General features: G+C 49.7%; 5 protein-coding genes across 5 annotated transcripts; 4 read left to right on the top strand and 1 right to left on the bottom strand.

Moving 5' to 3' along the window:
* The first annotated feature begins 201 nt into the window (after nucleotides 1–201).
* On the top strand, nucleotides 202–2,130 carry F4807DRAFT_446031 (FAD/FMN-containing isoamyl alcohol oxidase MreA). Its single transcript, XM_047999782.1, has one exon. The coding sequence runs from the start codon at nucleotides 257–259 to the stop codon at nucleotides 1,994–1,996; it is 1,740 nt and encodes a 579-aa protein (XP_047849259.1). The 5' UTR covers nucleotides 202–256; the 3' UTR covers nucleotides 1,997–2,130.
* A 147-nt stretch (nucleotides 2,131–2,277) lies between these two features.
* F4807DRAFT_321411 (GMC oxidoreductase) lies at nucleotides 2,278–4,627 on the bottom strand. Its single transcript, XM_047995157.1, has 2 exons — nucleotides 3,038–4,627; nucleotides 2,278–2,976 (listed from the first exon to the last, which is right to left on the bottom strand). Exons 1-2 carry the CDS (start codon nucleotides 4,336–4,338, stop codon nucleotides 2,415–2,417), a joined length of 1,863 nt encoding a protein of 620 aa, XP_047849258.1. The 5' UTR covers nucleotides 4,339–4,627; the 3' UTR covers nucleotides 2,278–2,414.
* Nucleotides 4,628–5,234: 607 nt separating this feature from the next.
* On the top strand, nucleotides 5,235–6,388 carry F4807DRAFT_454450 (NAD(P)-binding protein; the record flags this gene model as incomplete). Its single annotated transcript, XM_048000581.1, has 3 exons — nucleotides 5,235–5,786; nucleotides 5,837–6,277; nucleotides 6,344–6,388. 3 exons carry the CDS (start codon nucleotides 5,235–5,237, stop codon nucleotides 6,386–6,388), a joined length of 1,038 nt encoding a protein of 345 aa, XP_047849257.1.
* Nucleotides 6,389–6,830: 442 nt separating this feature from the next.
* F4807DRAFT_446028 (D-isomer specific 2-hydroxyacid dehydrogenase) lies at nucleotides 6,831–8,635 on the top strand. Its single transcript, XM_047999781.1, has one exon. The coding sequence runs from the start codon at nucleotides 7,232–7,234 to the stop codon at nucleotides 8,255–8,257; it is 1,026 nt and encodes a 341-aa protein (XP_047849256.1). The 5' UTR covers nucleotides 6,831–7,231; the 3' UTR covers nucleotides 8,258–8,635.
* An 89-nt stretch (nucleotides 8,636–8,724) lies between these two features.
* Nucleotides 8,725–13,023, top strand: F4807DRAFT_454448 (AHS2-domain-containing protein; the record flags this gene model as incomplete). Its single annotated transcript, XM_048000580.1, has 11 exons — nucleotides 8,725–8,915; nucleotides 8,987–9,257; nucleotides 9,322–9,567; nucleotides 9,638–10,106; nucleotides 10,161–10,301; nucleotides 10,361–10,537; nucleotides 10,586–10,838; nucleotides 10,890–10,947; nucleotides 11,010–11,687; nucleotides 11,745–11,886; nucleotides 11,942–13,023. The coding sequence occupies 11 exons, from the start codon at nucleotides 8,725–8,727 to the stop codon at nucleotides 13,021–13,023; spliced, it is 3,708 nt and encodes a 1,235-aa protein (XP_047849255.1).
* Between the last annotated feature and the right edge of the window lie 476 nt (nucleotides 13,024–13,499).

The raw sequence follows: 13,499 nt of genomic DNA, 5'->3' as shown, positions 1-13,499 counted from the left end.
TAAAACGCGGTGCCGAAAGTACGGTGAGGCGCCATAAACCAGCAGGAGTATTGGGCAGAGAAATATGACCTCTGCTTTCGAAAACATACAATGACTTAAGAGAATTTGGCTTAGTATAAGATCATGCGCTTGCCAGATGACTGCAATAATTCTATCCGCTCACAGCAAGTCATGAATAGACAAATTCGTCGTTGAATTTCTCATACTCTAATCCTCCTCAAGCCTCCCCTATTGTCTACGTTTCTCGCAATAAGCAATGGTTCAATTATTGGCCCTTGGAATATTTATCGTGACGGTTGTCGCTTCAAGCATTAGGTCACGCGTGAAGACCTCCGACACGGAATTGAAATGTCGAGCCTTGCCTGGCGACACGGCTTGGCCCTCGAAAACGAAATGGGAACAATTGAATTCAACTATTGGTGGGAGGCTCATCGCGTCTCTCCCGCTCGCCGCCGTATGCCACGATCCTTACTACAACGAGAAGCAGTGCAATTATCTCCGCGAGAATTGGGACTCCCCAAAGATCTACGTGGACAATCCTACAACCCCAATGAGCTATTGGTTTCAGAATTCCAGCTGCGATCCTTGGGCAGATAGGAAGCTTCCATGTGAACTCGGGAATCTTGCCGAATACGCCATTAATGTGACTGGTTCAGCGGACGCTGTCGCTGGTGTCAAATTCGCGCACGAGAACAACATTCGCCTAACTATAAAGAATACGGGTCATGATTACTTGGGGAAATCAACTGGTAAAGGTTCCCTCGCACTATGGACGCACCATCTGAGCAGCATCGAAGTGAAAAAGGACTACAGCGAGCCATGGTATAAGGGCCCCGCAGTGAAATTCGGCTCGGGGGTCCAGGGTGCAGAAGCAATCGAAGCTGCCCGTGATGCTGGTCTGCGAGTCTTGGGCGGTGCTTGTCCCACGGCCGGCTTCTCGGGTGGGTTTATTCAAGGCGGCGGGCACTCTCCACTCTCTGGTGCGCATGGTATGGCTGCAGATACAGTCCTTGAATGGGAGGTTGTCCTTGCAGATGGCACCCTCATTACTGCCACTCCCCAGCAGAATGAAGACCTGTATTTTGCGCTTGCTGGAGCCGGTCCTTCGACATTTGGTGTCGTCATTTCCGCTACTGTCCAAGCCTTTCCTGACGGCCCAATTGGCGGTGCTTCTTTATCAATTGACCGTAGCGGTGTCAGAAACGATACTTTCTGGAAGGCAATCACATATTTCCAAAAAGCTCTCCCTGATTTCAATAAGGCTGGTGGTCAGACTGCCTTTGGCATCTCGGGGATATGGTTCGATCTTAAATCTCTTACTCTTCCAGACTACGGTAATGAGAAGCAGATTCGTCAGCTTGTGTCAAACTTCACAAAAGGCCTTGACAGTCTTGGGTTGAAATATAACCTTACTATTTCTGTTAGTCAAACCTATGTCGAGCATTTCGAAAAGTACTTCGGTCCTTTGCCATGGGGCACAATGCCCGTCGGCGGGTTGACAAGCGGCCGTTTTCTCCCATTATCAGTTAGTGAGGCTTCACCTGAGAAAGTCGTTGGTGTCTACCGCGATATTGTTGACAAGACTCAAATTAACCTCGCATCCACCGCTCAAGACGTTTCGATTAATTCGAAGCGCAAGCCGGTGGCATCAAACTCGGTAATGCCCGGTTGGCGTACGGCTCTTCAGACAATTTTCATGGAAAGTGAATACCGCTCGAATATTTCGTGGTCAGAGAAACAGGCGGTGGAAAGTCAACTCATTGACTTTGCGGAACGGCGTATCGACTCCCTCGTGCCGGTTGATACAGGGGCCTACTTGAACGAAGTAAATTTTTCGCCTAAAATTGACTGGAAGACACAGTTCTATGGCAGCAATTACCAAAGGCTACTCGACATCAAACATAAATACGACCCTGATAACGTATTCTGGGCTACGACGGCCGTTGGCTCGGATGCACTGACGGTGGCTGGTGATGGACGCCTGTGCAAGGGGTAGCGATTTCAACAAGAGCCCGATCCAGCTTACCGAGCATAGTTCTAGTGCATAGGTGACTTAATCACTATATACACATGATTTTAATAAAAGGTATTTGATAGGATAGCAGAGCTCTTAGAAATGCGCGCGAAAATGTGAAAAGGAAAAGATTGATTAGTAATTTTACCCCTTTACCTATGATAGCAAGTGATTACATAAGCAGAAATTACTAACCCCGCATCCTGCCCCGCGGTCTGATCTTATGTCATCAACACCTTTTCATTTCTGAGTCAAATCTCACGTAAGAAACGCTCGCGTCATTTTCGCGATATGTTCTTAGGGCTGAAGGGCGGACACAACGCGAATGGCGAACGTCGTTCATTCAATCAAGTCACCGAAACAGAGTTTAATTATCACTATTCGTCTACAAATTCGTCCTTCAAGCACCTCCCAAGATATCCTTTGCCGCCTTCATCGATATCATGAATGTTGGAAGCACTGGGAACGCTCCAGGCGGCTTAGGGAAGACCGACGCGTCAACGACGCGCAGACCCTTCACCCCCTTCACCCTGAATTTCGAGTCTAGAACGGACATTGGATCGGACACATTCCCAATCGCACACGTACCGCTTGCATGATGCGAATAAGCCTGTAACTTCAGATATTCCTTGATTGACTCATCGGTACAGTCAGCAGAGTCATCTCCCCTACACGGATGCTTCTCATCGAAAGGCGTTAGACCCGAGCTTTCCGGGAGAAGGCTCTTCAACCTATGACCGAACTTGACGGCTTCAAGCATAGCCTGCAGATCCTTTTCGCCATCTCCCTCGAAGAAACGGAAATTGATCTCAGGTGGCTCAAAGGGATCGGCGGAGCGTAATTCGACCGTCCCCTTGCCACTTGAACGCGGGTCCATATGAACGAATGGGATTGTTAAGACGTTCGGTCCAAAGTTATCAGGCCACCCAGGCCAGAAACCTTCAAAGCCGGAGTTTAACTGCCTATAGATTATTTAGTAATTGGCGGCAAGGCTTGGCTCAACGAAAGAGAAGATCTGCTCACCATGCGTATATATCTCGATTTCCGTCCGATACCGATGTCTTCAACTGGACGACATAGGGGCCGCTAAGACCTTGGAAGGGCTTCGAAGCGAGAGACAGGACACCGCCCTCGTAGTTATCTCCGAGATTTGCGCCAACCCCCGGGAGATCTGCTACTACAGTGATGTTATGTTTCTCAAGTTCGGCTGCTGGGCCAACACCGCTGAGCTTCAAAATCTGAGGGGTGTTGAAAGTACCACCAGCGATGATGAGCTCTTTACCAACCCAGGAGAAGCCAGTGGTGGTGTTCCGACTGGGATCGTACCGAGGGTCAGCTTTGTACGCGCTGGGCCCTACGACGTAGTCTATGGACATGACGGCGGGAGGCTCGAAGTCTCGTAGCTGGTCCCACGTGATGCCTGTGAGAAACGAGTTGAGCTGGACGGTTAGTGGAAGCTCCGGGTTTTCTTTCAGCGCCTTCTTGATGTAGTTCGCGGGGCTGAAACGGCGTCCAGCGGCGTCGGTATGGGTTGCCATGCCGAAGATCCCAGTAAGTTGGTCGCGGTTTGGATCAAGTGCATTGATGTCCCTATTCAAAAGGTTCCTCAACTCAGCGTCAGATATTGCCGAGCCAGTATTGTTTCCTACCGAACCGGATGCTTCCGCCACGGCTTTCAGAAGTGCTGTTCCATCAGTAGCATTACTCAGCCAGAAATCATTGCCCTGGTTGCTATCCAACCAACCCGAGAAGCCATGGCCGGCAGTTCCATTCTCTAGGTAATGACAGTTCTCGATCTCTTCGAAGATCTTTCGCATCTCAGACGCCCTCCATGAATCATCGCCCGTAATATCCGCAATATAATCCCAATTTTTGTCGCTAGGTAAGTGCAGGACGGCCGCATTATGCATCGCGCATCCACCGAGAGTTGCAGCGCGTGGATAATAGATTCCAAGCTGTTCCGCGCCCTCAGGGGGCTCAAGTCCAACGTAGAACGACCCATTCGTGGTGCGCCAAGTCATGTGCTCGTACTTCAATTCTCTCTCTGGATCGTCGGAATGCTTTACGAAAAAGTCCCATCTTGTTCTGGCATCATTGGCCGCTTCAGAAGCTCTGCTGGTGTCTTGGTATATAGGATCATCCGATAGATCGGATCCAGCTTCCAGAAGAAGTACCGAGTGCCCGGACTTCGCTAGTTCCACTGCCAGCGGCCCACCACCCGGTCCAGAACCGACCACAACGTATTCATACTCTGACGATTGAGCCGCTGTGTAATCCGGCTTCCACACTAAAGCTAATGACACCAATACGATCGATCGCAACATCGTGACTGCAATGCACACATCGGGTTCTCCTACCTACGATTAGTAGGAGCTCCTCGTCGGAAAGTCATGTCTTTATTTCGCTCTTTTCAACTAGATCCATAGTTATCTTCCCCTCGATCCAAGATGGTCTACTATCTCGCAGCTTAAGCAAGCCAATAACACGAGCGATCATCGACGGTCGAGACCATATCTCTCGCTTCATACTGCATCTTCATTTCTGATATATTGATGGCGTAGCAAGATCATCGGTAGTTCATATCTGGTCTTTACTGTTTCCGTCCAAGAGAACGTGTCTAGCTCCATTTAGCCGCAAGTTCAGCCGAGCCAAGACCCCTCCGCTAGCATATTCGATGAAATATGAAGTTTTCCGCGCCAGAACAGGATCCATAGATTTCTATGTTCATCCTCCCCACCTTGCCAGGGAAAATATTTTAAGAACCCTGGCACCTTGAGAGCACATACCACAGAATCTTAACGACCTATTGGAAGCTTAGAAATCGAACATTGGAAGTTTTTAGGTAATTATAAGGGATAAAGTATACCCTCCTTTCCCACGATGGCACGACAGTCACGATCTAATGTTACTAATTAGCCCCGCATTAGGTGTCTCTAGAAGCAGTGTCGCTCTAATTCCGGAGCATTGTTGTCATACTAGACACATCCATGACGTTAACCCCGTTTCATCATGCAAGGATATTAGTAACCCCGTCTTAATAATCAACGCTCGTCACTTCAACATCAACCATCAGGGGTCAACGGCATCTATATATACCACTCAGCCCAGCCGGATTGTCTGGATTCAAATCAAAGTTCAGAATATCGCCAGACTTCGTAAAATCATTGAGAATACGGCAAATTACCTACCCATTCTAATCACATCTTTGACATCTTTGAAAATGGCGCCGTCAACTACGAAGCAATGGACCATCACTGGAAAAGATAAAGGGTTCGACGGTCTTGAACTGACCGAAGCACCCATCCCCAAAATCGGAGAAAATGACGTCCTCGTCAAACTTCATGCCGCCTCCCTAAACTACCGAGATCTCATTATTCCGAAGGGCATGTATCCCTTCGCCACGAAGTTTCCCGTCGTCGCAGCGTCCGACGGCGCTGGTGAGGTGGTTGAGGTTGGTCCCAAGGTCTCTAAGTGGAAGAAGGGCGACAAGGTAGTCACACTGTTCAACCAAGGCCATCAATACGGCCCTGTTGACTTCGCTTCTTCTGTCACCGGGCTTGGCGGCGTCCTAGACGGCGCTCTACGCCAACACGGCGTTTTCAATGAGAATGGATTAGTCCGGGCACCTAAGAATCTTAGCCACGTCGAAGCTAGCACTCTGTCTTGCGCCGCCCTAACAAGTTGGAATGCGCTCTACGGGTTGAAGCAATTGAAGCCCGGAGAGTGGGTCCTCGTAGAAGGCACGGGAGGTGTGAGCATCTTCGCATTGCAGGTGAGTATTCATAGATCGCCAATTTTGTACGACTGACTGACTTTCCAAAGTTTGCAAAAGCCGCGGGTGCTAAGGTGATTGCTACCACATCATCGGCAGCAAAGGGTGAGACGCTGAAGAAACTCGGCGCGGATCACGTCATCAACTACAGAGAAGACCCCAACTGGGGCGAGACAGCGAAGAAGCTCACTCCGGGAGGGCAAGGTGTACACCACGTGGTTGAAGTTGGCGGCCAGGGTACCGTGGAACAGAGTCTGAAGGCTGTCAAGTTTGAGGGAATCATCAGCGTCATTGGCTTCCTCGGCGGCGCGCAACCGAAGGCTTCCGTGCTCGACACCCTGACGCACATCTGCACCGCGCGAGGTGTGTACGTTGGCTCGAGGGAGCTGATGGAGGATATGATCGCCGCGATTGAGGCTAATGATATTCATCCCGTCGTCGACAAGGAGGTCTTCGACTTCGAGAAGGCGAAGGAGGCTTACAGCTACATGGTACGTGGGACTCAACTCAATTTTTTACCTAAAATCCAACGCAGGTTGCTAACTTGTGTTCAACAGTGGGACCAGAAGCATTTCGGAAAGCTCGTCATTAAGATCGAGTGAATGTGGAATGGACGAATAAACTGGATACGATGTAGCTTGCATAGTTGCTTAGGTAGCGAGCCGAAAACAGTGGAGATACATCCAGTTAATTGATCCAACTTTCTAATGTTCTTATTCAAATCGACCCTACGCGTGAATCATTCATGACTCATCGGGACTAAAATTCATGCTGTGCTTCCGACGCAATGGATTATATAGGCTATTAGCATGGCAAGAGTATTACCCCTATTTAAGGATCCTTATGAATCAACGCAATATTAGTCCTCTTAGGACATAAAATCTAGAACCTTGACGGTGTATTCGGGTCAAAGCTAGGATTAGGAACAGTATTCATGATACAAACGTTTAGGGTAATGTTCCACAGCCAAACTGCAGAGATGTATGCAGGCACTGCGGAAGAATGGCATACCTTCCTATGTAAGAGGAAGACACACAGGAAATATCGAAAAGTAACTTCTCTTATTCGTACTCATGTTAAATATCTAAGGCTACTTACTAGGTATCGGCAGGTATTTAGGTAGTTGCCCATATTCGAGTTCATTCAATACAGGTCAATACAATTCCAACCCGTGACTACGCTATTTTCAGCGTCACTTAATAAAGGTTACCTACATATCACGGATGAACTCCTGATCGACCTGGCCTCGGCCGGAAACTACTCCGAAAATCGGCACCTCGGCTAAGCTACCCACCTTCGAACATCTACCCCAAAACAGTCAGTACAGCACACACGCACCATAAGAAGAGACAGTATAATCATTCTCTACAGTTAGTTAAACGCATATAGAATAGGAAACCTTTCAATACCCAACACCATCCCCGGGCGCACACAATTCAGCCACCATGTCACCACCGCCCCCTAGCGTCCTCCTAATCGGGACCCTCGCCCACACGACCGCGGAATGGGAGGCCCTCAGCAGCAAATACACGCTCCTCAGCTTCCGCTCGGGGGCGCGCGCGCAGTTCCTCGCGAACTGCCGGGACGGCACGTACGCGGGCGTGCGCGGGTGCTACCGATCGAACGTCTCGACGGCGCTCACGGGGCCCTTCGACAAGGAGCTCGTGGACGCGCTGCCGGAGTCCTGGAAGTACGTCGCGCACAACGGGGCGGGTTACGACAACATCGACGTCGCGGCGTGCAGCGCGCGCCGCATCGCCGTCTCGTCGACGCCGGTGGCGGTCGACGACGCTACCGCTGACGTCGGTATCTTGCTTTTGCTGGGCGCGCTGCGCCAGGCGCATGAGCCGCTCGTTGCGCTGCGCGAGGGAAGGTGGAAGGGAAAGTTGCGGCTAGGACATGATCCCCGAGGGAAGGTTCTGGGGATCCTGGGGATGGGCGGTATAGGCCGGGCGATGGCGCATCGGGCGCGGAGTTTTGGCATGAAGATCATCTACCACAATCGCCGGCGATTGGATCCGGAGCTGGAGAAGGGCGCGGAGTACGTCTCGTTTGAGGAGTTGCTCGCCCGGTCGGATGTGTTGTCGCTGAATTTGGCGTTGAATGCGAACACGCGACACATCATTGCTGCGCCGGAGCTGGCGAAGATGAAAAAGGGTGTCGTGGTGGTGAATACGGCGCGTGGCGCTCTTATCAATGAAGCGGATCTCGTGGCTGCTCTTGAGTCCGGTCAGGTCTCTGCGGTGGGCTTGGACGTGTTTGAGAATGAGCCGGAGGTCCACCCAGGCCTTGTGAAGAGTGACCGAGCTTTCTTGCTACCCCATCTCGGAACGAGCACCATTGAGACACAGCGGGATATGGAGTTACTTGTGCTGAAGAACTTGCAAGCGGCGATTGATCAGGGGAAGATGTTAACTTTGGTGGGTGAACAGAAAGGATTAGATTGGGCTCCTGAGGAGGCAGATTTATGACGGTTTCCCAGGTCCCGGTCGGCCAGATCGGTACTGTAGGGAGACATTCGCACGAAATTATAGAGACTCATAGATACAGAATACCTCAGAAACGACTACTAATAGAGCTCATAGTCAGGTACACATGCCTAATCATCGATCTATCCTTACAGTCTAGACCATGAAGATCACATATGTTGCCGAGACATCGGATCCTGTTTCTATGCTAAGAATTCGGCTGTGTTCCAAGCTTAACTTTTCCAGGCAAAGAATTGAGGATTATCATACGGAGAGCCTATCGGGATCGCACTAAGCTCCAATTACTTCCCTCACGTCCGAAGAGGCCTTATCAGTTCCCCTCACCCGTTCCTATTCGTTGGCTTAGTGATGACAGGCCTAAATAATTTCATCGATATATAGGTAGCTATGCAAACGTAACTCGATTTACACATTAATCTTGAATTTAAAGTCATGAGTTATGGTTAATGATGTCTCCTCTTCGTCGTGTGCTCATCGCGAACCGCGGTGAAATTGCGGTACGATGCATTCGCGCATGCAAACAGCTGTCAATCACAAGTATCACCATATTTACACCCGCTGACTCGGGATCCCTTCACGTTCGCCTCGCCGATAGAAGCATCTTGCTCGAGAATGAAGGACCCGAAGCGTATACGAACATGTAAATCCAACCTAATTAGGTTTTTTACAGCCGAATTCATATGATAGATCGCTGATGCATCGTTGGTGAAGTGACGTCATTCTAGATATATGCAAGAAGCATTCCGTCGAAGCCATATTCCCGGGATATGGCTTCCTAAGCGAGAATGCTGACTTCGCAAGACGTGTCCACGATGCCGGGATGGTCTTTGTTGGCCCTGATAGCGAGGCAATTCGTAGTATGGGCCTCAAGCATGTGGCAAGGGATCTAGCTGTTGCTGCAGGCGTTCCCGTCATTCAAGGATCGAAGTTACTCGGAAGTGCAGAGGAGGCGCGAGCCGTATCACGAGATGTGGGATTTCCGGTCAGTACAGATATATCTCTATCCTTTATTTGAATTGTTCTATGTTAACTCGCGATTTATATAGATAATGCTCAAAGCCTCTGGCGGTGGTGGGGGTATGGGTCAACAGGCCTGCTGGTCCGAGGACGAGATTCCGGCGGCATTTGCTAATGTAGAAAGCCGCTCAAAAGCACTATTCGGCGACTCTGGTGTCTTTATGGAGAGATACTACCCCAAGAGCCACCATATTGAGGTTCAGGTTTTTGGTAATGGAGCTGATGTGATACATTTCGGCGAGAGAGAGTGCAGCATTCAGAGGCGCCGACAGAAGGTAGGCCACCCTAAATATGTCTTATCAAAAGGTAATTCATATATAGGTACTCGTATTGATCTCGTCATAGGTCATTGAAGAATGCCCAAGCCCCTATTTAGTGGATAAGCCTGAGATACGCAACAGTCTCGTCGCCTCGGCTTTGAAACTAGCACAGTCGATAAAATATCAATCAGCCGGGACTGTAGAATTTCTCGTCGACGATGAAACAGGTGATTTCTTCTTCCTAGAGATGAATACTCGTCTACAAGTTGAGCATGGTGTCACGGAACTTTGTTATGATGTCGATCTTGTAGCATTGATGCTACAGCAGGCGGAGTACCAACTCGCTGGAAAATCCGGCATTCCCTCCGATGAACTTTTGGCAATCCAGACGAAAGCTCCGAAGGGAGCGGCGATCGAATTGCGTGTATGTTGTGAGAATCCAGCCGATTCATTTATGCCTAGCTCGGGTCATGTTCAGTCAATCGCTTGGCCTGATAAGTTTGCCCGCATCGATACCTGGATACAGTTGGGGTCTTTCGTGAGCCCCTATTTCGGTTAGTAAAGTCCATATATTCCCAATAGAACATATCTAACACTTAACTTGGCAGACTCGTTATTAGCAAAGGTTATAGTTCACTCGCCTACGAGAGACGAATCTATTATCGCTATGCAGAAAGCATTGAACGCATCAGAGGTTGGTGGTCTGGTCACGAACTTGGCCTTTCTCAAATCCATCGTTCACTCGAGTGGTGAGTGATAAATCCGCGCCTTTATAGTCAGCTTCCTTTGTTGCTCACTTATTGAACAGAATTCCATGGTGGAAAAACTCTCACGACATTCCTAGAGACTCAATTTACTTTTCATCCTACGGGTATGCAGGTCATAAAGCCAGGGGCTTCCACCACTGTTCAGCAAGCCCAACCCCGAACGAGAAAAGGTTACGGAATACCGATAAGCGGGCCTGGTGACGACTTTTCAGCTCGAAGTATGTCCAATTCTTAAATACCGTGGATCTTTACTTACATCATGGTAGTCGCAAATCTGCTAGTGGGGAATTCGGAGAATGTTGAGTGTCTCGAGGTTATCGCTCAGGGACCCGAACTCCTCTTCCATAGCGCAAGCGTAATATCTGTCGCGGGCTCGCCATTTAAGATAGAGGTTGGCGGAAAACCAAGGGATATGTGGTCCAGAATTATCGTCAAGCCAAAAGAGACCCTCAAGATAGGGGTATCCACTACTCCGGGTGGCCGATGCTACGTCGCCATAAATGGGGGATTTCCAGGATTGTGAGTCTTTCAAAGAGGTGGACAGTGACTCAAATGCTGACTTCCAATTAGGCCAGAATGGCTTGGATCCAAGTCTACTACACCAAGTCTTGCTTTAGGAGGTCTTCAAGTAAGAGTTATTCCGCGTTATTCCGGAAGAAACCCGAAAATACTTACTGAAGCTATACGCAGGGTCGACAACTTCGAAGGGGCGACTTTTTCGAATTAAAGCACCTTGAACAATCTGACATCCCCAGTACTTACCAGCTTCCGTCAACCCTGATTCCGCCTAGTGATGCGAAAAACATCTATGTGATGCATGGTCCACATGACTCCGACGATTTTATCACGGCAGCTGGTCGGCAGACTATCTATTCCAGCGAGTGGACTGTTGACTATAACTGCAATCGAACTGGTATCCGTCTGGATGGCCCAAAGATAGAATGGGCACGAACACACGGAGAAGAGGGCGGTAGTCATCCTAGTAATGTCGTGGATTACCCCTATCCTTCTCCTGGTGGCGTGAACTGGACCGGTGACAGCCCTGTGATTTTTCCGCAGGATGCGCCCGGACTAGGTGGCTTCGTATGCTCCTCTACAGTCGTCTCCGCGAATATGTGGAAGTTAGGCAAGCTCAAGCCCGGAGACAAGACGACGTTAACACCCATATCCTACAAACCTGCCCGAGAGCTAGCAGAGAGAAAGGCGAAGTTTCTCGGTATTGTTCAAGAGCATATATCCAACGGCACTTTGGAACACGATAGTCCACTTTCACTTCTAGAAGTTGAGGAAGTAGCTTCAGATACTGACGCGATATTGGAAGTTATTCCTAGTATCTCTGCTACAGGACCGAAGCTCACCTTACGTCAAGTAAGCCATTATTCGCTGACTTAGATACGCACTTACTAATCGCATTACCACTTCCAGGGCGGCGATCGTTTTATCCTCATCAATGTAGATTTAACTTCTCAAAAAGTCGGTCTCGATACCTCAGTCGCTGCAAATAATCTCGCGCGAGCCATTCAAAGCAGCAACACGCCAGGGACATACGTGCACGTGAATATCAACTGTGAGCATACATCCGTACCTAACTCCCAACCAGGCTAACTGAGGTTTCTTGATAGCAATAAACGTTGAATATGAGCCGGAGATAATCGCCCAATCTGACGTAGTCGCCCTGATCAAAATAGCGCACCAGCAAAGCAGCAATCTCGAAAAGCCAGTATCGGCCCGTCGCTTCATCTTACCCATCGTATTCGACCACCCCTCCATTCGCGAAGCAGAGAAGCGCTACTCCACCATGCAACGTGACAAGGCCGTTTATACCGACGATAACGTGACTTACGTGCAAGAGAACAATGGCCTCGCATCTCGCGACGACGTCTTCGACATTCTTCGCAAGACGCGGTTCCTTGTCGTGACGGTCGGTTTCATGACAGGCTTGCCAATCATGTGGCCCCTGGATCCTCTCGCACGCCTGACTGCTCAGAAGTACAACCCCACTCGGATCACAACACCGCCCGGTACTGTAGCTCTAGGTGGCGGGCTGTTTTGCGTATATCCAGCAGACCAGCCAGGCGGCTACATGATGCTCGCCAGGTCAATCCCGGTGTGGGATACGTACGCACTGCGACCAGGGTTCCGAGAATCCAAGCCCTGGCTATGCGAACCCTTCGACTTGATCGAGTTCGAAGAGGTAAGCCTCGAACAGTACACGGAGATATTGAGACAATTCGAGGCTGGCACGTACGAGATAAAGGTTGAGGAAACCACTTTCGATGTTCATGCGGAGCTGGCAAAAGAACACGAAGCTAGCCGTCTGCCTACGACGATAGAATTCCGCGCCAAGCAAACTGCTGCTGGGGAGAAGATGCGTATTCGCGAAGAACAGCTGCTTTCGGAGTGGAAGTTGGCGCAGGAGAAGAACCGCGGAAGCGCGCCTCGAGCTCGAGAGATAGACGATTCGACGCCTGGGATCAAGGTTGCATCTCCTCAGATAGGCAAGGTATGGAAGCTCAATGTCAAATCCGGCGATATCATTGAAAGTGGTAAGGCCATAGTCATACTAGAGGCTATGAAAATGGAGATCGAGGTTCCTGCGGATGAATCTCATCACGGCTTGGTGGTTAAGGAGCTTTTGGTGCAGGAAGGGACGTTAGTGTCGCCTGGGACGCATCTTGTCCTTCTTGATAAGCCTAATAAGTAGTAGTATGACCCCTTGCGTAGGGCGAAACATAGACTACCATATAATGATAGATAAGTCTCAAAGTCAGCTAGAAATTGATCCTCTAAGCCCTTAGAAAGAAAATAAGAGCCACCGTCTACCGAACCCCATTCAAGCGCTGCCAGAGGGTTCTCTTGACTCTCATGACTAAGAGTCACGTATATGAACGCCTGGGCCAACTAACCATAACCGCGGAGACGCGTAACGCGTCTTGTCTGCCACCCGCGTCGAAACAAAGTTTAAATAGCACAGCATGGCCACTGATTCCCATCGGCGGCATCAATTCCACGACCTGCACATACAGAATGGTCGAATGGTCTGTGCCACAGAAACATCATCGTTCCTGCTTTAACGGCCCCCTGCAATGGGTGGTCTAGGGTTCGATTCCTAGAGATTGCACATCCTCTAGGACCTTGAAAAAGGGTTGCAAAGAAATACCTAATAGCGGGGGCGCAGTA

The sequence above is a fragment of the Annulohypoxylon truncatum genome (genome assembly GCF_022578515.1).
Source record: "Annulohypoxylon truncatum strain CBS 140777 unplaced genomic scaffold F4807scaffold_52, whole genome shotgun sequence".
Lineage (NCBI taxonomy): Eukaryota > Fungi > Ascomycota > Sordariomycetes > Xylariales > Hypoxylaceae > Annulohypoxylon > Annulohypoxylon truncatum.
This window is presented reverse-complemented; position numbering and strand designations above follow the sequence as displayed.

What these genes read in the sequence shown, in the direction of transcription:
- F4807DRAFT_446031 (XM_047999782.1), top strand. Translation starts at nt 257, where the DNA reads ATGGTTCAATTATTGGCCCTTGGAATATTTATCGTGACGGTTGTCGCT.
- F4807DRAFT_321411 (XM_047995157.1), bottom strand. Translation starts at nt 4,338, where the DNA reads ATGTTGCGATCGATCGTATTGGTGTCATTAGCTTTAGTGTGGAAGCCG. An exon ending in AATCGAGATATATACGCATG is followed by an intron (nt 2,977 to 3,037) that starts GTGAGCAGATCT and finishes AATAATCTATAG; the next exon opens with GCAGTTAAACTCCGGCTTTG.
- F4807DRAFT_446028 (XM_047999781.1), top strand. Translation starts at nt 7,232, where the DNA reads ATGTCACCACCGCCCCCTAGCGTCCTCCTAATCGGGACCCTCGCCCAC.